The sequence below is a fragment of the Diospyros lotus genome, chromosome 10 (genome assembly GCF_014633365.1).
Source record: "Diospyros lotus cultivar Yz01 chromosome 10, ASM1463336v1, whole genome shotgun sequence".
In the NCBI taxonomy this organism is placed as follows: Eukaryota; Viridiplantae; Streptophyta; class Magnoliopsida; order Ericales; family Ebenaceae; genus Diospyros; species Diospyros lotus.
The window spans coordinates 9105923-9130088 of record NC_068347.1 but is presented as its reverse complement, the minus strand read 5'-3'; the positions used below and the strand labels follow the sequence as shown (position 1 = coordinate 9130088).

Here is a 24166-nt window from a genome sequence, read left to right as displayed (position 1 = left end):
AATGGGCTCTGCAATCGGTTCGGGGAGAAGACCAGGACGGATGTTATTGAAGAATTCAATAAGCTGAAACAAAGGGGAACGGTGGAAGAGTACTAGATACGGTTCGAGGAGCTACAATCACTACTGTCGCTAGCTCACCCGTCCTTAGATGAAGGATACTTTGTATCTAGCTTCATCAGTGGGTTGGATGACTTGATCCGACCAATGATCAAAATGTTGTACCCCACATCAGTGGGGCAAGCTGCAGAACAGGCCAGACTCCACGAACTATCCCTAGAAACCTTTGCTAAGAGGCATCGCCTGCCAGCGAAAGGCATGAAGGAGGATACCTCTTACACTGGGGTGAATAGAGGCAGCAACCAACCCTGGCCAAGAAACGGTACATCAGGAAGAAATCCACCGGCCCAATTACCCGCTAGGTCCCTATCCATAGAACAGAAGAGACAACTGGGACTTTGTTTTAGATGCGGGGAAAAGTATGGAGCGGGCCACCAATGTAAAAGGATGTTGTTGACAATGGAAGGGTCGGGAGAGGAAGATAGGGATGAAGCTGAGGAGGAGGAACCAGGGGAACCTATAGAAAATGAGGAAGGGGTAGAATTGTCTATGCATGTGCTGCAAGGCCAGACCTCGGGCAAGGTGCTCAAAGTGCAGGGACTAGCAGGGAAGAGGGCGTTGGTAGTTCTCATAGACAATGGTAGCACCCATAGTTTCTTGGATGAGGAAACAGCCATTGCGTTACACTGCCCTCTACAGGTGACTGCCCCACTCTCTGTATTGATCGCCAACGGCAGCCGGATGGTGAGTCAATCAAAATGCGTGGGGTTCAGATGGGTGATGAATGGGCATGAATTCACTGCTGATCTGCGAATTCTGAGGTTAGGGGGATGTCATGTGGTCCTAGGGGTGGACTGGATGCGAACGGTAAGTCCTTTGGTCTTTGACTTCAATACATTAGAGGTCACATTTGACAGGGACGGTCAGAAGATAACTCTGGCAGGATGCCAAGGAACAGGGGATTGCAAGGCAGTAACGGGAAAGAGATTGCAAAGGCTGTTGGAACAAGGGGGGACGGCCATAGGCCAGTTACATTCCCTGTATGCTAGGGAAGTGGATCTCGGTGAAGAGGAGGAGATTGCACCAGGCCAAGGGAACAGTGGGAAGCAACACTGGGACAGATCTCTACTCACAACAGAAAATCAGGTACATTCTAATGGCTCAATTCACACATTGCTAATGGAGTTTGAGGATTTATTTGCCACACCTACCACACTCCATTCCGTTTCTTTGACCATTCCATACACCTTAAACCAAACAATGCACCCATAAACCTTCGAGCCTACCGTTACTCCCCTCTACAGAAAGCTGAAATCGAAAAACTAATTAAGGAAATGCTGTCCAAATCCTTAATTCAACTCAGCCAAAGTCCATTTGCATCTCCGATTTTGTTCGTAAAGAAAAAAGACGGGTCATGGAGGTTTTGTGTGGATTACCGCCAACTTAACTCCATCACCGTCAAAAACAAATTTCCCATTCCCATTATCGAAGATCTCCTTGACGAGCTAGTAGGAGCATCTATTTTTTCCAAACTCGACCTCACTTCAGGGTACCATCAAATCCGAATGAACCCAAAAGACTATCACAAAACAGCCTTCCACAAACACCAAGGACACTATGAGTTCTTGGTTATGCCCTTCGGCCTCGCAAACGCACCGGCAACCTTCCAAGCCCTCATGAACCATATCTTTGCCCCCCACCTTCGGAAATTTGTGTTGGTCTTTTTTGATGACATTCTAGTATATAGTACCAACCTCAACCAACACCTAACCCACCTACGGATGGCCTTTGAAATCCTCAAACACCATCAGCTCTATGTGAAGAGATCCAAGTGTACCTTCGCAGAAGCACAGGTGGAATATCTTGGCCATATTATCTCAGGGCGAGGGGTAAGTACCGACCCACAGAAAATTGCAGCTATGTCCCAATGGCCCAAACCCAAGACCCTCAAGGAATTGAGAGGATTCTTAGGCCTTACGGGCTACTATCGAAGATTCATACAAGGCTATGGAATGATCAGTAAACCCCTCACCCGTTTATTAAAGAAGAACAGTTTCTTATGGGGAGTGGAGGCTGACCATGCTTTTGTTTCTCTTAAAGAAGCCATGACCAAGGCACCCATTCTGGCACTGCCAGATTTCTCTAAGGAGTTTATATTAGAAACGAACGCCTGTGATTCAGGGGTAGGGGCGGTCCTAATACAAGAAGGTAGGCCGATTTCATACTTGAGTCAAGCTCTAGCTCCAAGGCATGAAGGCCTAAGTATCTACGACAAGGAACTGTTAGCTGTCCTCGTGGTAGTGGAAAAATGGAGATACTACTTGGAAGGCAGATCTTTCATTATTCGGACCGACCATGAGAGCCTTAAATTCCTATCCCAACAAAGGGCTCACAATCAACTACAGCGGAAAGGGATATCTAAGCTCATGGGATTTGATTATATCATCCAGTACAGGAAGGGGCGCGAAAATGTAGTCGCGGATGCTTTATCAAGAAGAGAAGCCCAGGACAGTGTCCATGCCATCTCAGCATTGATCCCAGACTGGGTGCAGGGCATATCTGCCAACTATGAAAAGTCTAACTGGATTCAAAATTTACTGGTTCAATTGGCGGTACAATCCCCAGGAGACTCGAGGTATACGTTAAAGGAAGGCTTGCTCCGTTACAACAGCCGGGTAGTCATGGGGGAGGATGAGCAACTGAAGAAAAAGATCCTACAATCTTTACATGACTCCCCTATAGGGGGACATTCGAGACTGAATGTAACATATCACCGGGTGAAACAACTCTTCTATTGGCCAAGGCTCAAGAAGGATGTAACTCAGCATGTCATCAGATGTATCACTTGTCAACAATGTAAACATGAGCAGGTGCCCTACCCCGGCCTCCTCTAGCCCTTGGAGATACCCTCCCAAGTGTGGGAGCAAATAACCATAGACTTTATCGAAGGCCTGCCCAAGTCTGAAGGCTTTGACACCATAATGGTGGTGGTCGATTGGGTCACCAAGTTTGGTCACTTCATTACTCTAGCACATCCTTTCACAGCTACTGAGGTAGCCCAAAAACTTATGGACCATGTGTTCAAGCTCCATGGCATGCCACGAGCCATCATATCCGATAGGGATAAGATTTTCACTAGCCAATTTTGGAAGACCCTACTACATGGACTGGGAATTGGGTTACGGTTGTCATCAGCTTATCATCCGGAGATCGACGGCCAAACAGAGAGGGTGAATCAATGCCTTGAAACATACCTACGATGCCTCTGCTTTAACCGACCAAGAAGCTGGAATAGGTGGATAGCCTTGGCCCAATGGTGGTACAACACCAATTACCACACTGCCCATAAGCGGACTCCTTTTGAAGCCCTCTTTGGATATCCACCTCCCATAATTCCGACGATCATACATTACAGCCCTGCAGAAACTACAGCGGATCAATACTTACAGGCCAGACAAGCAGCCTTGCAAGTTATTAAACAAGAGCTTACTTCAGCCCAACATCGCATGAAACAGCTGGCTGATAGACACCGCACGGACCGCAACTTCGAGGTAGGTGCCGAAGTTTTTCTGAAGGTTAAGCGGTTCCAACAACATCTGTTTACCAAGGGGCCTATATCTAAAATCAGTCCTAAGTATTATGGACCCTTCAAGATTGTCGAAAAGATTAGACCAGTGGCATACCGCCTACTCCTTCCAGAGGGTGTGGGATTGCACCCAGTCTTCCATGTCTCTTTATTAAAGAAAGCGACGGGCACCACAGCCAACGTCCACCAAGAGCTACCAGAATTCCAGGACGATCCCATTGTTGAAGCTGAGCCTAAAGCCATACTGGAGAAGCGGGTGACCTACACAAACTCGATGCCACTTACACAAGTTCTAGTGCAGTGGACACATTTGCATCCTGACCACACAACTTGGGAATACCTCCTTGATCTCCTACAGCAGTTCCCACGGGTCGCCAGTCTCCTGTAATTTCTTAGGGACAAGAAATAATTCAAGGAAGGGGGAGTTGTCACAGTCTAAGGGGTAAACTTGTAATTAGTCCTTCAGTTAGTTGGGTAATTACCCGGATGTAGGAGTTACTGATTGTAGAGAAGCATAGCTAGCTGCACATGGCCACTTGGCCAATGTAATAACCGTTTCTCTTATAAATCATGAAGGCTATCGAGGATGAGGATCATGTGAGAATTATGCACTAATCTTTTCCCTCCACTTTCCCTCTCAAGTTCTGCCCCTATCTTTCTCTATCTCTCTCTCTTTCTCTCTTTTTCCCTCCCTCAATTCCCTTTCTCGCCTAAGCTTCCTTCTCTCAATTACGAGAAGGACCCCTAGCAGACTGAGGGTTTGACAACAATTCACAAAGCAAGAAATTGAAGATGGTGGAATAAATCTAGTGCATATCCCTACCGGCCTACAAGAAACTGATATTCTCACCCCAAGCAATAACCAAGCAAGGATTTGAGATGATTACAAGCAAGCTAGGAATGAAAGATACCTATTCGCCAACTTGAGGGGGAGTGTTGAAAAAGTTCTCGAAATAATAGAGATAAAGCTGAAAGAAGATTGAACCCAAAGATAAGGCTAAATGAAAGAAGATAACAGTCTTAGCCAAAGTCTAAGATTTAGGAGAAAAATCGAGAGAAAAATTCTCACCAAAATCTGTTGTTGTTTTGTATTTTAAATTCCCTAAACTTTAGCTAGAAGATAAGTAGTATAGTTGTATTTAAAGGAGTCGTGTAACATAGAATGTGTAGGGGATTTATTGGTGTTTACGTTTTTCATCAATTAGAGATTCAAGTACTCTAAAATTGTTCATCATTATAGGAGGTTACTTGAATGGTCATATGAGTGGGGAAATTAATAAAGGTGTGCATGGCATTCATGTATGTGAATTTGCTAAGTACAAAAGAGTGACATATCCTTTATCTAATAAAAGAACTACTCTTCCCTTCTCTCTTATTCATAGTGATGTTTGGTGCCCGTCAACTATCTCTAATATTTCTGGGGCACATTGGATCATTGTGTTTGTAGATTACTGCACTAGGGTAGTGTGGCTATACCTGTTGAAAAGTAAATCTGAGGTGAGTACAATTTTTCCTACATTCTATAAAGTTGGAAACATGACCCTAAGAGTAAAAAAGGAAGGATAACCGAGACGATAGTGATGTAACCATAGTTGATCTTTGTTGGATTGAGCCAGGCATGACACAAGGGGAACCTTTTCCTTTTTCTCCCACTCACCCAATTCCTCAAGATAGTATAGACCACCCCTAGCTCTAGTAAGCCCAATCATCCTCTTCGTGTCCTAGTCCTAAATCTCACAGAGAGTATAATGGAAATTAACACTGCAATTAGTATCTAGGTTAAGCTTTTGGATAGAGATGAGGTTAGTGAATAATTTATGAACATGAAAGACATTTTTTAGGCTGAGATGTTCATTAAGAAAAACATCCCCTTGGCCAATAACAGTGGTTAAAGAACTATCTGCCATAGCAATTTTTTCGGAACTTGAACAAAGACTATAGGTGATAAAAAGATGAGAGAGAGGGATCAAGTGATCTGTTGCCCCAAAATCTAGGATCCAAGAGTTAGGTTTGACTATTCCCGAAGCATGTAGGGTAAGAGGAAATATCTGTAAGTGTGAGAGAACAAGTACCTTTCTCAGCTTCCTTGTCAAGGAATTCCAAAAAGCTCCTCAGTCTCTCAATTTCAACCATGTTAAGCTCCAAGCCATCTCCCTGCTCTGGAACCTTTTGTTTGGCTTGCTGGTGGCTACTAGCCACATAGACTTGACCTTGCCCTTGGCCCCTCAACTGTCCTCCTTTGGATGGCTTTTCGTGTAGCTTCCAACACTTCTCTATGGTGAGCCTAGGTTTTCTACAATAAGTACACCATAGGGAGTTTTTGTCCCCAGCTTTCTTCTTCTCTCTAGGTCCTTTATTAGGAGCTTTTAGAGACACTAGGCCATAACTCTCTATTGGAGAATTGTCTAGTATTACTCCCCTTCTTCCCTCTTCTGCATGAACTATGGAAATCACTTCATTTAGATAGGGTAAATCCTCCTTACCGAGGATTTGAACTCTTACCACATCAAATTCCATATTGAGTCCGACTAGGAAGTCGTATGTCCTCTCCTTCTCCACGAATCTCTTCTGTAATGCAACATCTTCACTACACTTCATCTTCAGGCATTGGTAATGATCCAATTCTTGCTACAAGGTCTGCAATATATTTGCATACTCTATGATGGATCTTGCCCCTTGCTTGGTGGCTACAACTTTGGTCTTTATCTCATAAATTTGTACAGCATTGTGAACCTTGGAGTAGGTGAGCTTTACTACCTCCCAAATGTCCTTGGTTGTCGTGAGGAACATCACAGTGTCACTGATCTCCGGAACCATGGAATTCCACAACCAAGACATCACTAGCAAGTCCTCATCCCATGCTACAAACATGGGATCTCCCTCCTTAGGACCAGTCCCCAAAAGGTGACTTAACTTCCCTTTTCCCTTTAGAAAAGTGTGGATCAAATGAGACCATTTGAAGTAGTTCTTACCATTCAATTGATAAGCTGCTTAAAGATTCTGCAATTCTCCACCCAAGCATACACTATTGGTTCCAGCAAACTGGAATTCCCATTGCACTGCTGGAATCAACCGAATCCGGCATAGGATCAAGGTTAGGGGTAGTAGACATAATATCGAATGAAGAAGATTGATGAAGGCCTTGACAATCCCAAAGAACGGTGACTATTCTATTGCTCTGATACCATGTCAAAGACGACGTGGGAATAATGTTTCAATCTTATTCCTCTGTTAAGGGAATGATTTCAATATATACATGCCTTCCTATCAACTTAGGAAGTTCCTAAAAAACAAAATAGGATAGTTTCCAAATTCAGTTTTGGAAGCCTATACAAATTAGGATACAACAAGATATAGAAATTTACAGCATCTAGAAGATACATTCTCTAATTTAGAAAGAAAAATATAATCAATAAATCAATCACAATCAAAATGATCTGATCTTGTCCAAGAATAAGGACAAGATCAGTCTCCCAATCATTGACAGGTTTCACCACTGCCTTCACCGTCTCTGACTCTGTTGCCCTTTATTCCATATTTCTCAGGTTACCACACCAGTTTAGCAGGTGAGAAGAAAAACTATGGGTCTTCCCTTGAATCCTCCCTGAACAATCTCACCCACTGCAATTGGCTTTTCAACTTGCTCTTGCTACAACTTTACACAAGGAAAATGTTGTATGATTGTGCGTGCAAAAAGATCTTTCCCACCTTTTGGTTTCAAGTATGGATAATGAGCGGGATGAGGGTGATTAAATCATGGAAATAATGGTGTTGTTGGGTTGTTGGGTGGTTGTGTGCCAAGAAAACCGATTGCTTGCACCAACGATCAAAGATAAACACAACTAGTGTGGACTGTGCATGTGTGGTTTCAATCTTTTTTTCAAAGTGAGAAAATTAAAGGAAAATACTAGTTCGAGAGCTATTTGTAATCTATATTGTTTAAATCCCCCAACCCTCCCTTCTATCTCATCTCTTGAAGAATAAACATATGTGAGGTGGGGAAAGTTTACCAACCATGACATTTTCCACATCATCTCTTAATGGAAAAAATTGAGAGGGGAAACCGACAGTGCACTATTTAAACATTTTAAAAAGTTAGATGTGGCTATAGAAAAAATTAAAGAAGTCATCCTAAATTTGAAAACCTATCTTGTTTCCATGTTGTACAGGTTGGTGTCGCAATATTGACTCTGTAATGGAACTGTTGGCAATAGCAGATTCCTGAGAGTCCTATCAAATGGAGACTTTTATCTCTATCTTCTCTTAGTATTTATCCATCTGTATTATCAATTTCTTATTTTCTATTTTATTGTATTTTGTAATTTGATCTTTTCCTACAAATTAGGAGAGAGATTAGGGAGTAGTATTGAAGTAGGAGTCTTTAGGGTCCAAGAGTATATGTCTATAAGAAAGCCCTTGTATCAGTTTTTCGATATATGAAGAATTAGATTGATTTCTTCTACATGGTATTAGAGCCAGGTTACCTAGGGTTTTAATTTTACCCAGTTTTTCATTACCTGGTACTGTTTTTACGTAGCCTTCATTGCCGCGCCTCTTGGTTAGTGACTGAACATCGCCTTCGTGGTCTTCTTCTTCTTCATCAACCGCTTACCTTCATTGAAGATTTTTTCCTTCTTCCATCAGTGAGTGATCTCAAAAGCCTTTGATAGTATGACAGAGACATCCGAGGTAAACCCTGCATCCTCCATTCCTTCTCCTAGCATAACCGGAGATCTAAATCTGGTAGACTCTACTCCTATGGCTGCCGAATTGCCAACTCTTCATCAATCCTACTGATTAGATGGTAGGAATTATCTTCAATGGGCTCAACTGGTCAGAACTCCCCTCAAGGGTCGAAGCAAAGGAAGTCACTTAACAACAGATCCACCGAAAGAAGAAGACCCATCCTTCATAGCATGAGATGTGGAAGACTCAAGAATTCTGTCATGGCTGTAGAGTACAATGCAACCAGACATAAGTAGAAACTATATGTTCCTAAACACAACCATGGAAGTGTGGGAAACCGTCCAGCTAACCTTCTCCAAGGTTAGAGATGCATCAATGATCTCTGAGGTAAAAACAAAGATCAACTCCACTAAACAAGGGCCGCTAACAGTGACCGAATACTACAACCAAATGAGGGGTTTATGGCTGGAACTTGATCAGTATCAAGCAATTAAAATGGTGTGCAAAACAGATGATGTTTCCCTTCATCAGATTGTGGAGAGAGATCGAATTGTAGAGTTCCTAGCCGGCTTGAATCAAGAGTTTGATCAAGTTCGGGTACAAGTCCTAGGTAAGGACAAACTTCCTAGCCTAAATGAGGTTTTTGCCATCGTTCGAAGTGAGGAGAATAGAAGAAGTGCGATGCTTATTGATTATAGTCCTGAAGGATCAGCCCTCTTTATCAAAAACAAAGAGGAAAATGGGATGAGGTTTGGGAGATCAGTCACCCAAACAAGGAATACAAGTCGAGAAGGACAATGGTGTACTCATTGCAAGAAGCCCCAACATACCAGAGAAACTTGTTTTAAATTACATGGAAAGGAGGCTGTGTTGAAGAAGATTGGAGGATTCAAGAATATGAGATCTCAAAGTTATCTCTCAAGCAAGGATCCGGAAGAAAAGGGTGAAAAAGAAGAGCCACCAGAGGTTGATCTAAAGCTGTTAAATGCTGAAGAACTCAGCAAGCTAAAAGCCTTCCTAAGAACCTTCCAAGATGGAGCTTCATGCTCCACTGATCAGCAAGATATATCTCTAACCAATTATTCTTTTTCAGCTTCGAAAATTGATAGGGATAACATGTGGATCCTTGATTCGGGAGCCACGGATCACATGACACCTAATCCCAATTTTTTTGAGACCTATGAGCCCCTTACCATTGCCAAACAAATCACCATTGCAAATGGTGTATCAGTCCCTATTACCGGAACAGGTACCATTCACATCAGCCCTTCTTTAACCCTCAATCATGCTCTTTATGTCCCAAATTTGACTACCAATCTGATTTCTATTCATCAATTAACCAAAGATCTAAATTGCTATGCTGTTTTTTCTTCTCATTTGTGCAAGTTTCAGGCCAAGGACACGGGAAAGATGATTGGTGTGGCTAAAGAGTATAATGGGTTGTACATTTTGCAAGGGGAGAATCCTAACACAAAAAGAAGAAGGTTTGGGATGGCATATTCCACTGAAACCTCTATTGATTTCTCCTCAATTTGGCTCCACCATCTTAGATTAGGCCATCCTCCTTTCATTTTATTAAAGAACATGTTCCCTAGTTTGTTTAGAAACCTAGAGCCTAGTGATTTTCAATGTGATGTGTGTGTCATGGCAAAGCACCATCGAGTTACTTACCCTATCAGAAATAAATTATCTTCTAAACCATTCTTCTTAGTCCATTCGGATGTTTAGGGACCATCTAAAATTTCAAACTGTTTGGGAACTAGGTGGTTCATCACCTTCATTGATGATTGCACTAAAATGTGTTGGGTGTCCCTTTTAAAAGACAAATCTGCCATTGGGTCTACTTTACAACACTTCCACAAAATGATTCTCACTCAATTTGGCACATCAATTCAACAATTCCGAGTTGATAATGCAAAGGATTATTTTAACAATCCCTTGCATCTATTTTTCCAAAAAGAAGGCATTATTCATGAATCATCTTGTGTGGACACCCCCAAACAAAATGGAGTGGCCGAGAGAAGGATGAGACACCTTCTCAATGTCACCCGCACTCTTCTTCACCATCATCAAGTTCCAAAACAGTTTTGGGGGGAGGTCATGCTAACAATAACTTATGTGATAAACAGAGTGCCATCTAGGGTCCTAAAACATCAAAGTCCTCTCCAAAAATTAGCCTCCTTCTATCCTGATTTTTCTTTACATTCTCAACTGCCACTTAGAGTTTTCGGGTGTGTGTTTTGTTCACATTCCTAAAAATCACAGGGACAAGTTTGATCCAAGGGCTCATAGGTGTGTCTTCCTAGGCTATTCTCCTACTCAAAAGAGCTACAAATGAGTCATACTTTGCCCCTCTTCAAACCAACAGTCAGGGGGAGCCTAATTTCAGCGAAAATCCAACATCTGAAACTTATGTTCCCTTGGTAGAAACCAGCCCTTTGGACCTTCACTGCCCTTCCATCATGAACCAGCCTCTATTCCCAATGTCTACCAGTGACCATCAACCAGCCCATGTCATTTCCCAGCCATCTCCAATTCGGTACAAGGGTTCTCCATTTGTTTACAAAAGACGACAGCACATCTCTACTCAGCAGCCTATCCAATCATCAGTCCCTTGTCCAGCCCTAGAACCTACATCACGTGAAGATGATGCTCCAATAAAGTGTAGTCCATGCCCCGAACCTGCTGACCTTGATCTCCCTATTGCTCTCCAGAAGGGAATTAGAATATGTACTCAACATCCCATGTCCAATTATTTATCCTATCACCTAACCACCGAGGATTTCTCTCTTCATTGGATGCTATTGTTATCCCAACATCAATAGAAGAAGCTCTAAAGAACCCTAAGTGGAAAGAAGCTATGCTAGAGGAGATGTGGGCACTTAACAAAAATCATACTTGGGATCTCGTGGCCAAACCCAAAGGTGTTAAGCTAGTTGGCTGCCGGTGGATATTTAATGTGAAATTCAAAGCTGATGGTACTCTAGACCGGTACAGGGCAAGGTTGGTTGCCAAGGGCTACACCCAATCCTATGGCATTGATTACCTTGAAACTTTTGCCCCGGTCACAAAGATGACTTCTGTTCGGGTTCTTATTTCATTGGCAACAATACATGGGTGACAACTCCAACAATTTGATGTGAAAAATGCATTCTTGCATGGGGATTTAGAGGAGGAGATATTTATGGAACTACCTCCTAGTTTTCACCAGGAAAGGGGAGGAAGAGTATGTAGACTTAAAAAGGCCCTCTATGGGCTCAAGCAATCTCCACGTGCTTGGTTCAACCGATTTTCTAAAGCTATGTTATCTATGAGATATCATCAAAGCAGGGGGGATCATATTCTCTTTATCAAGCATCATGGTGATCCGATGATAGCTTTACTTGTATATGTGGATGATATTGTAGTTACTGGTAATGATACTGCTGAACAAGTAATCTTAAAGCAGAACTTGGCTAAAGAATTTGAAATTAAAGCACTTGGGGTGCTGAAATATTTCTTGGGCATTAAGGTTGCATACTCAAAAGATGGCATATTCTTGTCACAAAGAAAGTATATTATGGACTTACTTATAGAAACAGGGCTTCTAGGAGAAAAAGGATCTAGCATACCAGTGGATCCAAACCTAAAGTTGCAAGAAAATACCAAAGATGAGGTGATAGATAAAGGGAAGTTTCAACATCTGGTGGGTAGGTTGATTTATCTCTCACATACTAGACCTGATATAGCATTTGCAGTGAGCCTTATAAGTCAATTTATGCATAATCCCTCCTTAGAACATATGCAAGTAGTAAGGAGGATTTTGAATTACCTTAAAGCTACACCAAATAAGGGAATCTTATTTACCCTAGGAGATGTTTTAAAGATTCAAGGATATGTGGATGCTGACTATGGGGGGTCTCTAGTTGATAGGAGATCCACAACTGGTATTGTGTGTTCCTAGGGGGTAATCTGGTATCTTGGAGAAGCAAGAAGCAAGGAATTGTAGCAAGATCAAGTGCAGAATCTGAGTTTCGAGCTATGGCACTAGGAGTATGCGAACTTCTATGGCTGCAAATAGTACTAGAAGATCTAAAAATTCCAGTACAGAGACCCATTGAGTTGCTATGTGATAACCAATCAGCAATCAGTATAGCTCATAATCCGGTCCAACATGACCAGACAAAACATATTGAGATTGATAGTCATTTCCTCAAAGAAAAGCTTGATTCAGATCTCCTTAATATCTCATAAGTGCCATTAATGTAAAGACTTGTTAAGGGGTCTAGACATTTTCGGGTGTTTTATTTTGGGTTCAAAAATTTTTGCTTTAATTAATTGAGGATTGAAAATATTTTTTTTTATGGAATGAAGTGTAGTGGAAATAAGAATTTGGTAGCCATCCAAATGAGATTCAAAAATGTGGGGAAAGTCCAAATGAATTGAGCCATTGAATTGTGTTTAGAATTTTGATTATATTATAAATGGGCTTGGATGATGATAATTTATTTGGGTTAGTGAGTTGGGCCATGGAATAACCCACGGTATAGACTGAGCCCAATTGGGAAATGAGATTTGAAATTTTTGAAAAAAAATCATAATAAAATAAATTGGCCATCAAATGTCAATAGTACCCTTTGTCTTCCATTTGACCATTGTAAATGTGAAGGACAATCAGGTCATTTCGACCAAGTGGCAGGTGTAAACTGTGCATTTTCCTTCTTCGTGCTGCACCTGCACCTGCACTGGCGACCTTTCTCCTAAGCGCACCCACATTTCCTATCTATAGCTTCTTCTTCTTATCTCTCCTTTCCCTCCTAGCTGCTGGTATTTTCGTCTGGGTTGATAGCAACTTCAGGAAGGGAGGATTTTTCTGCATAGCAAAGTTATCACGCAAGTTCTTCTTGCACTCCCCTTTGATTTTCAGTGCAAGTTCCTTCATATATCTCCTTCTGCCAATATGATTGATGCATACATGTTGGCTTGCTGTGTTCATTTTAGCTTACTGTGTTCATTTTATCTCATTGTGTTCAACCTTTTGTTTTTGTATCTCTTTGTGGGTCTTCTTGCGGTCTCGAAATGGGGTTTGTTTTCACCCCAAGCTTTCTTCGTGAATGGCATTTTATATAGCTAGGTAAGGATGAGAACCTTTGCTCGTTCTCCATCCAAAGAAACAGTGTTAACTGTATATATATATATATATATTTGCGTGTATATCGCATCTGAATAAGCTAGCTGTTCCAAATGCCTCTTATAGTTGTGTGTGTTATGTCGGAATGTAAAATGCTAAGTCATCTGCCACTCATTTGAATGATTTCATTGAGGTATTCAGAGGTCTCACATCAACAGCAAAAGCTCAACTAAGAATATATATAATGTTCACCTATATATGAGACTCACTTATAAATACACATTTACATACATGCGTAACGAGCTGTTACCCCTCACTGATTTGTAAAGCTTATTCGAGCCATGACCTGCCTAACCAATCCACCATATACTCATGCTTAAACAGTCGTTCGAATGCCCATGCTCTGTTCTGCAAACCCAGTTATATATATATATATATATACACGTTTAGATTCATTGATGTTCTAGTGAGCTCGTTCCGAGCTCTTTCTGCTTGTCTTTTCCGCGAGCCCATTTCTCAAGCTCTTGGTCGCAAGCTCTTGCCGCGCGCCTGACCTCAAGCTCTTGGCGCGAGCTCGTCCAGCAAGCTCTTGCCCAACCCTTTGACCGCGAGCTCGTTCAGCGAACTCTTTTTTAGCTCATGACCTCGAGCTCGTTCCGAGCTCTTTCCGCTTGTCCCTTTCGCGAGCTCCCTCCGTAAGCCGCGAACTCATGACCTCGAGCTCGTCCCAAGTTCTTCCCATAAGCCTTTAAATGCGAGCTCTCTGCTCACTCCTCATCCATTTACATTTAAATGTTCACATTTTCCTTAATTTATATTTTACCTTTCATTTATTTTAATACATAAATGTAAATAAGAAAGTACCCCCCATTTGGATTCAATAAAAATATCAACAAAATCAAAATCCATAACAATAAAAAGATAGAATTTTGGTTTTAGTACAAATTCACGAATCTGTAATTTTACCATCCTCAAAATACATAGTTTCCGTTTCTTGAAAAATTCATTAAAAATTATTCTTACAACAATGAATGCTAGTTATCAAAATACCGGGAGTTAGTTTTTTAAAATGAAGACATTTATAAAAATATGTTCTAGTTGGTCATTTGCCTTAGAAAAAGTTTAGATTTATTTTGACCGAAAATTTCAAAACGAATTTCGAAATTCACTTTAGGAGATTCTTTTAAATATTTTTAAACTCCTCGTATGTATAATAAGAATGGAGGTAGTTTGGTTTTCATTTGAACAAAACTACTTTGATATGCGTGAACAACTATCAAGTATTGTGAGATGGGCACAAAATATGTATAAGTATGGCAATAGCTTGTGAGAGAAAATTCTTTTTGGGTTGCCATTCTCTCTTATGATTGAGATATGAGCATAAATGCAAGTAGTTGTATACTGGAACGAGTTAAATGAATTCAACGAAATTATAAGAAGGGAAAAATAACATATTAAATCTCTAATACCCCTCAAATACTGAATCAAGCTTTAACCTTAAATAACATCTCCCAAAATTACTTCTAGGTTATAATTTACATCTTAAACGTGAAAAATGTTATAAAGTAAGATATGATGAATTATCTGATGATGGTAAAATACCCGATATGGGTAAATGGTGTCGAAAGTATGAATATTGAGAAACCAGAATTTAAATACATGTGGTTGGCAAATGCATACATGATACATACATGTACATGTTACATATATATATGTTTTGCGCACCTATTATTTTGCGCGGAGGGAGAAAGGGTACCCTAGAACACCTGGCGCGGGACGAGGTGGCCATAACCCGGCAGGTTGGCTCCATACTTATTGTGAGATTTTATGAAATGATGCACTCTTACATGTATTGATTGATGGCTTGCGAGCCTGTGAGAATTGATAATGATATTAGAATTTTATGCAAATTAGCATAGTGATACATGGTGACATGATATATATTACGTTGAATTGATAAATTCATGAATTATGAATCTTGTATATAATTGTGGAGTTCTTGATTACTCTTCTTGATGTCATCGTGTTCTTGGATCCTATCTATTATTCCTTGCTTCTCGAACTTGCTGAGCTTTGTGGCTCACTTGATCTTCTTTGTCATTCCAAGTAAAGGAAATGTGGTTATTGGGGGCGAGTCCAGTAGGACTGTAGGCCAGGGATAATGGTGTACGGAGACGCGTCCTACCTTTAAAGATCCTAGTTAATAATTTGGTGAGGTTTGTAACAATGAGAATTTGTTATGTTATGGGCATTTGAGCCTCTTATTATTTTGTATGGCCATCGAGCCTAGAGTTATGAGATGTTGGGAATGTAATTAAATCTTATTTAAATTTTCGCTGCTAGAAATGAAATGAGTTGAGTTTAGTTTTGTTCTATATCATCTCTGTAATAACCTTATTTCCAGTATTTGGAAGCGGGCCTTACAATCAAGGTGTCAAGTGGCTGATATACTAACAAAAAAATTGCCTATCGCACAATTTGAAGACCTAGTATCCAAGCTAGGGATGAGTGATATACATTCCCCAGCTTGAAGGGGAGTGTTGGCGATAGCAGATTCCTGAGAGTCCTATCAAATGGAAACTTTTATCTCTATCTTCTCTTAGTATTTATCCATGTGTATTATCAATTTCTTATTTTCTATTTTATTGTATTTTGTAATTTGATCTCTTCCTACAAATTAGGAGAGATATTAAGGAGTAGTATTGAAGTAGGAGTCTTTAGGGTCCAAGAGTGTATGTTTATAAGAAAGCTTTTGTATCAAATTTTCGATACATAAAGAATTAGATTGATTTCTTCTACAGCAACCAACATATCAATTATCTTCATTCACCCCAATCTAACGAAATTTTTTAATACAAAGATGGTATTTGAACTTTATCTCATCATTCCTCCATTAGAGGGTTGTGTCAGAAAGGGCATTTAGCATAAGATTTTGCCACATTATTCCTTTTCATGAATTTGTATTGTTGACTTTTAAAAGTATGAATGTCATGCCACCTAGCCTAACTTGGTTAGAATAAGGTACAATTGACGATGATTAGGGGTGTGCAATGGTCAGTTTGGGCAGCTCAAAAAGTGTTTTTCAAACCAAACCCCCATTAGCAATTTTCCCCTCTTCCAAACCATATGAAACCACCATATATTTGAAACCGCCCAAACAATAGCTTTAGCAGTTTGGGCAGATTTAGGTGATGTCAACTATAACAATTAGCAAAAACTAACAAACTAACCCACCCAAGTTACTAATTTGTGTGGCTGAGAGGGAGGTAAGATAGTTGATGGCATTTTGATTATTTCAAAGGCTTTACTCCAAATCATTAAACCAAAATTGAGAATTTGTCACCTTAATCAATTAAAATTCATAGTTTTATGTCTAAATAGAAAATTTAAACAATAAAAAACTTAGGTGATGTTCTCTTCGTGCTTCAATTGTTAGTTTTGAGTTTGAATTTATTTTCAATTTTATGTTTTGAGTGTCTATTTTGAGATTGCTGAAAACGCATTGTTTGTCTTATTCTGAAAAACTGTTTCTCAAAATAGAAAACTAGAAAACGCGTTTACTTTAGAATTTTAAGAAAAATTATTTTATGATATTTTATTCAATTAGCAGCCTAAACCAACCACAACCGCTGCCACCAGCGATCGTCGGCAACCATCACCAGTTTGATGAATAAAAAGAAGTTATTCATTTCCTTCTTTTCTCTGTCAACATGATATCTGGTTTCTTGGCGTCTTTAGATCTTGATTTTGCACATGGTATCAGAGCGGAGATCCGTGGAGTTTATCTGATCTGAAGGCTGAATTTTCATCAGTATTGTCGGATTAATTGTCGGAGCAATCGTAAGTTCTCGATTCCATTTTTCTTCGTTGAATCAGTTGCTTATGGCTTCGATCGGAAATAACACAGCAACAAGGGATCCGCTGCAACTGCATCCTTCGGATCATCCAGGTATGATCCTAGTTTCTGCTCCATTAACTGGACTCAATTATAGATCTTGGAGTAGGGGGATTCAAATTGCCCTAGGAGCTAAGAATAAACTAGGGTTTATAAATGGTGAAATTTCAGTTCCGAATGAGAATAGCGAGGAGTTTCACATTTGGAAAAGATGTGACTACATGGTCACTTCTTGGTTGTTAAATTCCATTTCTAAGGAACTCGTAGATGCTTTTATATACACTACGAATTCTAGACAACTTTGGTCTGAATTAGAGGAGAGATTTGGGGAGAGTAATGGAGCTCTTGTATACCAGCTCCAACGTCGGATTAGTTCCGTTAGTCAAGAAAATTTTTCTGTGTCCGTGTACTACACTCAGTTGAAACGATTGTGGGATGAGTTAGCGGCAGTTAGGCCATTACCAAATTGTAGTTGTGGTGCCTCTAAGGCCGTAACAGAGTTTGCTGAAGAAAATAAGTTGATGCAGTTTCTTATGGGACTACATGATGGTTATGATCAGGTGAGAAGCCAAATTTTATTGCTTGAACCACTGCCGAGTGTTAACAAGGCTTACTCGATGATTTTAAGAGTAGAGTCACAAAGGCAGGTAACTTCAGCTCTAAATGAAACAAATGATGGAGCTGCATTATTTTCTAAGCAGAATGTGAATAATAGAAAGGATTCGAAGAAGTTTAAGAATAAGGGTTTTTGTGAGTATTGCAAAAAGAATGGACATTTGAAGGAATCCTGCTTCAAATTAGTTGGATATCCTGACTGGTATAAGGAGAGGATAAATAAGGATTCAACACAAAGGATAGTTGCAAATGTTACAAATCAAGTTGATTCAGTTTTAGAAACACCACTTGATGCAGCAATAATAGCGAATCAAGACTTGGGGAGTTCGATTGCAGCTGCTCTTCTCAAAATGCTCAAGCAAACTCCTGGAGCTGGAAATGCCAGTCTTAACACAGCCTTGATTGACTTTGCTGGTAACCCAAATTATATCAATTCTTGTTATTTTGGTATGCTTGATGAAGGTACATGGATACTTGATAGTGGTGCCACTGACCACATTACCTATCATAAAAGGTCGTTTCGTTCCCTACATATCTTATCACACCGTGTTTCAATTCACTTGCCAAATAACACAACCACTTTTGTTTCACAAGCAGGATCAGTTTGTTTAAATCCTGCTATTGAGCTTCAGGACGTTTTGTTCATACCTTCATTTCAATTTAATCTCTTGTCAGTTAGCAAGTTGCTTTTTGATCATCAACTGCTAGTAACCTTTCTTCCTATGGGCTGCTTTATTCAGGACCTGAAGACGCATGAAGTGTTGGCTATGGGCAAGGTTGAAGGGAGATTGTACAAGCTGGACAAGTCAAGTTTTCATGTGGACACTATTACCAAATTCTTTTCCCAGCTAAAGTCTCTCAATTTACGTTTTATATCTGATTCTTTCCTTTCCAAGAATAAAACTGCAACTGCTGATATCTCTTCTTGTACTGTTCCTATTACTTTGCAATATCAAAATACTTCTTTTGCTGCAATTTCTAATTCTAGTTTGTGGCATAATAGATTGGGGCATATGCCTGTTAGAAACTTGAAACATATACCAGTATTGAGGCATTTGTTTAGTGAAACTTATTATTGTGAAACTTGTCCCTTGGCAAAGCAAACTAGATTGCCATTTCCTATTCATGAACCTAAAGTCACTAGTCCTTTGGAACTTTTACATGTTGATTTTTGGGGGCCATATTCAATCCCTTCTTTGACTGGAGCAAAATTTTTCCTTACTATTGTGGATGATTATTCCAAAGCTACTTGGACATATATGGCTCAACATAAGAGTCAAAGTCTTTCTCTTCTTCAAGCCTTTCTTCGGCTAGTTGAAAACCAATTCCAAACTCCAGTCAAGACAATTCGAACTGACAATGGATCTGAATTTGTCAATCATTCAGTCTCTACCTTTTTGCAATCCAAAGGTATTTTTCACCAACGAACATGTACATATACCCCTCAACAAAATGGAGTTGTTGAGCGTAAACATAGACATTTGCTTGAAGTGGCCAGAGCTTTACAGTTACATTCTCATTTACCTAAATCATTTTGGTCCGAATGTGTATTGACAGCCACCTATCTCATTAACCGAATGCCTCTTTCCATTCTCAAATGGGAAACTCCTTATTTTCGCCTATTTCATAAACACCCTGATTATACCTCATTGAGAACATTTGGATGTCTCTGTTATGCCACAAATACCTTTCCTCACAAAGATAAATTTTCTCCAAGAGCCATTAAATCTGTCTTTATTGGCTACTCTTACTGTCAAAAAGGATACAAGCTGTTTGATCTTTCAGCTAAGAAAATTTTTGTTAGCAGGGACGTTACCTTCTTTGAATCCACTTTTCCTTTTCAAGATAATGTTTCTACTGAACTTTCCATTAACACACCATTACCTCAAGTTCCTATCAGCCTGCCTACCCAAGATTTTGTTTCTGCACCTGTATCTACTTCATCTCCTTTGGCTGATAGGACCTTTGATATATCTTCTACTTCTCCAAGTTCACCAATAGCTACTTCTCAAAACCAAATCTCACCTTTACTTAATCCTCGCCGGAGTACCCGTGTTCCACAAAGGCCTATTTGGCTTAATGACTTTGTCAGTTTGGTTCAAGCTTCACCTGTCACTGCTGCTACTTCTACGTCATCAGGTAACATTTCTGACTCATTTTTCTTTTCTTCTACTCATGCTTCTTTCTTAAATAATATTTCTTCCACTCCCGAGCCTTGTAACTTTCATCAAGCCTCTCAAGATCATAATTGGGTTACCGCAATGGAGAATGAGTTGCAGGCTTTGGAACTTAATCATACATGGGAAATTGTTGATTTACCTAAGGGTAAGAAGCCTATTGGTTCTAAATGGGTGTATCGTGTGAAGTATAAGCCTAATGGTGAGGTTGATAGATACAAGGCACGTTTGGTAGCCAAAGGATATAATCAAATAGAGGGTCTTGATTACAAGGATAGGTTTTCTCCTGTGGCAAAATTGGTTACTGTTAGATTATTCATAGCTGTTGCTACTTCTAGAAATTGGCCTATCTATCAAATTGACATCAATAATGCCTTTCTTCATGGTCATCTAGATGAGGAAGTGTACATGACCCCACCTGCTGGTTATTCTGTGGATTCGGGTAAAGTATGTTTGCTGAAACGGTCTCTCTATGGCTTAAAACAGGCCTCACGTCAATGGAACTTGGAATTCAGTGGTTTTCTAATTCAGTTAGGGTTTGTTCAGTCTCCCTATGATCACTGTTTGTTTACCCACAAGACCAGTTCTCATTTTGTGACTCTTTTGGTCTATGTTGATGATATTCTTATTGCTGGAGACAATATTGATGTTATTGATTCTACAAAGGCTGCCCTTGATGCCAAGTTTACTATTAAGGATCTTGGTTATCTCAAATATTTTCTTGGGTTAGAGGTTGCTAGGTCCTCTAGTGGAACGTTTTTGTCACAACACAAGTTTATTAAGGACCTTATTCTAGAAACCGGCTTGCAAGATTCTAAGAGTTCCTCCTTCCCTATGTCTAAGGGTCTGGTTTTGGAACCAAATCAGGGACCACCTCTTTCCAACCCTGATCAGTACAGAAGATTAATTGGCCGATTGTTATATGTCAATCTTACCCAGCCTGATATCAGTCATGCAGTGCAGCATCTTAGCCAATTTATGTCCTCTCCTTGTCAGCCTCATTTTGATGCTGCTCTTCAGGTTGTTAAATATCTTAAAGGTACAGCATCTCATGGCCTTTTTTATCCATTTACAGCTGAACTTTCTCTTTCAGCCTATTGTGATGCTGATTGGGCCACTTGTAAGTTTACACGTCGGTCTTTAACAGGTTTTTGTGTTTTCCTTGGTGGTGCTTTGATTTCTTGGAAAACTAAGAAGCAACCTACCGTCTCAAGATCCTCTGCCGAGGCTGAATATCGAAGTATGGCCTCTACTACTTGTGAACTTGTTTGGATTTCTAATATTCTCAAGGATTTTGGTATTTCTATCCCTCTGCCTATTCCTCTTCATTGTGACAACAAAGCTGCCTTACATATTGCTGCTAACCCTGTTTTCCATGAACGTACGAAGCATCTTGATATCGATTGTCATCTTGTACGTGATCATCTTAAACGAGGCTTTATTGCTCCTCAGTTTGTTCCCTCTCATTTGCAGCTGGCAGATTTATTCACTAAACCTTTGACTGCAGTTCATCATCATTCTATGGTTGCCAAGTTGGGCTTGTGTTCTCCACAATCTCCAACTTGAGGGGGGGCTCTTGGTTATATTAGGCAGAGCAGTGTAGTAGGCAGAGCAAAATAGCTAAATGCTTATATTTATATAGTGGTAGTATGTATATAAAATGAGATCGGTTGTAGAGGATCAAGGTTAAGTTGTATATAATGTAAATAGGCTTGATAGTGTCTCTTTACCAGTTTGATGAATAAAAAGAAGTTATTCATTTCCTTCTTTTCTCTGTCAACATGATATCTGGTTTCTTGGCGTCTTTAGATCTTGATTTTGCACAGTATGGCCATATGTGAGGGAGCACGTTGAGAGTAAAAATAATAATAAAAAATAAAGTTAACCCTTTATCTATTAATTTAAACTTTTAGATCAAATAGTAGTTAATAATTTAACAACAGTTAGTTTAAGCAATTTGTTTTTTTTCTTGCTCACCCCTAATGATGATGATAATTATTGTAAATTTGAAAACACAATAAAAAGTTCTTTTTTGTAATTTACCTTGTTTTTCATACAAAAAAGACTCAAAAAATCAAATTTCAGGTATAGATAAGCCACAATCATCAGTCTTGCCATTTTGAGGCCCAAAAATAAAAGCAAACCAAAGAGGTGGGATCGGATAGACTCTCAATTATTTCGTGTGTCCTTTATACAAAGGTTTGAGACAAAATCAAGCAAAGCAAACGAATCTAACCTATGTAACTGTATGGCTAACTAATTCCCATTGGATGAACTGAAATACACACCTGGCTGCCTTTGCACATGTAGCTTGAAAGCAGAAGAACTTCCTCGAATGCAATAACCTTGTCAATCTTCCCACCAAATATGCCCTCAAACCTCTATGCAGCCGAACACAGGAAACCATTGTCATTAGTTTCAATCCATGATGGTGGTACTAATAATCATGATGATACAATAGAAACACAGTAACAAACCTTTAGTTGGATTACAAGGACATTTGGTGCCTGAAATAAAGACAACTGTTTCCTTGCTGCCACCAATTTCTTACAGCTGAACAAGAACGCTCGCAATCAAATACATGAAGATAGAAATGGATGGATGTAAGGAGAGAGATTAGTCAGTTACTTGTCACACTTGTATTTATTGTTGCCATCCAAAATCTCAGCCTGAAAAAACTTCTGCAGAGACTCTTTGAGAGAACTGCTATGCAACACATCCAGGCTTATATCCATTATCTCGTCGACCTTATTGGACTCTGCTCCGCATGAGAGACACTTCACCTGACTCTGAAGAGCACCCCCAAAAATCTCCTTGACCACCGTGCTGCCGACGAAACTCTCACCGGCGCCACCCTTGCGGCGCTGCTGCTGCAGCTTCTTGAGGCGGAGGCAGGTGTTGTGGCAAGCATCGATTACATACCTAAGGAACTCGTGCGCGTCCTCCTGGCGCCCAAACCGGAAATGCTCCGCGAAAATCCTGAGGCAGCTGCTCATCTTGGCAGGCGTATCTAGGGTTAGATCAACACTCAATGACCTCGCAATTTGCTTCTCCAGTATACAAAAAGGGCACTCCCGCTTCCTATCAGCGGAATCACCTGCAGAGAAGAAAAACCGAATCAGCCAATATAGAAAGAGAAAATATTTGGGGAAAATGTTTCGAACGATTTGGAATTGAGGAGAGAGTGAACGAGAAGCAGTACAAGAGGAGGAGTGTTGGTGAGTGAGACAGAAATAAGCGAGGGGAGGAGTGTAGGTGAGGCACTGGAGGACGCTGTTAAGATAGCAGGTGTTGCCGAGGTTCCTTAACCCTAGGGGAGGACCGTTCTTGCGCTTTTGGTGGAGCAGGAGGAGGCTCGGCTGCCACCGCATTTGCAGGGCCATTAACGATCGCCTTCTTCCGACGAGGACCGCCATTCGACCGCTGGAGACGCACCATTGGAAGACGACAACCTCCGCCACCAGCAGGAGGAGAATGGCATCGTCTCCCTCTATCTGCTATATGGTCTGCGCAGATGTAAATTTTCCCTTGCAAAGATAAGGCGGTGGTGTTTTTGAGCTTCAACAGGTCAAGGAGTGGCCGTCGCCGTCGATCGCCGGGGTTTTGCGATGGTGAGATGGGTTGGTGTTCGTTTAAGCAGAACACTTCAATTCGGGAAGGAGACAGCGGTTGAAGCAGTTTTTGCCCAGGCAAAACAGGGTGTTTCGGGGAAATTTTCAAAACTGGACCCGTTACTAAAATATGGAAAAATATGACACTTTAAAAATCTTTGCAAAATTAGGACTTTTATAAGTTGAATGGACAAAAATGCCCCCACTTTTAATAACCCCGTTATAAGATCATGTCTCTTAGGGATGGTCTTCTCCCTCCCTCCCTCTCTTTTGTCACTCATATTCTGACTCGATCGCCGTCAATCTCTCACGCTCGTCTTTCTCAAAACCATTGTTGTTGTTATTTACTTGCTAAAGTGTTGTTACTTCTTCATCAAGCGTCTTATTCGCGCCCGTTGTTCTTATTCCTTAAGCGTTGTTGCGCTCGCA

The 24166-nt window shown here is 40.4% G+C and overlaps 1 protein-coding gene across 8 annotated transcripts in view; it reads right to left on the bottom strand.

Annotated features, from left to right (window-relative positions):
• Positions 1-23839, bottom strand: part of LOC127811298 (ubiquitin carboxyl-terminal hydrolase 25-like) — an 81224-nt gene extending 57385 nt beyond the window's left edge. For 7 of the 8 annotated variants that reach the window (XR_008025636.1, XR_008025634.1, XR_008025633.1 and 4 more), the window contains exons 1-4: positions 23329-23839; positions 22755-23223; positions 22604-22679; positions 22415-22507 (exon numbers count right to left, since the gene is read on the bottom strand). Coding sequence is in view for 3 of the 8 variants with exons in the window: in XM_052351031.1 (XP_052206991.1) it covers positions 22415-22507; positions 22604-22679; positions 22755-23223; positions 23329-23542 (852 nt within the window). In the remaining 5 variants the exon portion in view is untranslated. The remainder of the gene's footprint in view (positions 1-22414; positions 22508-22603; positions 22680-22754; positions 23224-23328) is intronic. The other variant, XM_052351033.1, reaches the window with a different exon arrangement.
• Positions 23840-24166: the final 327 nt, after the last annotated feature.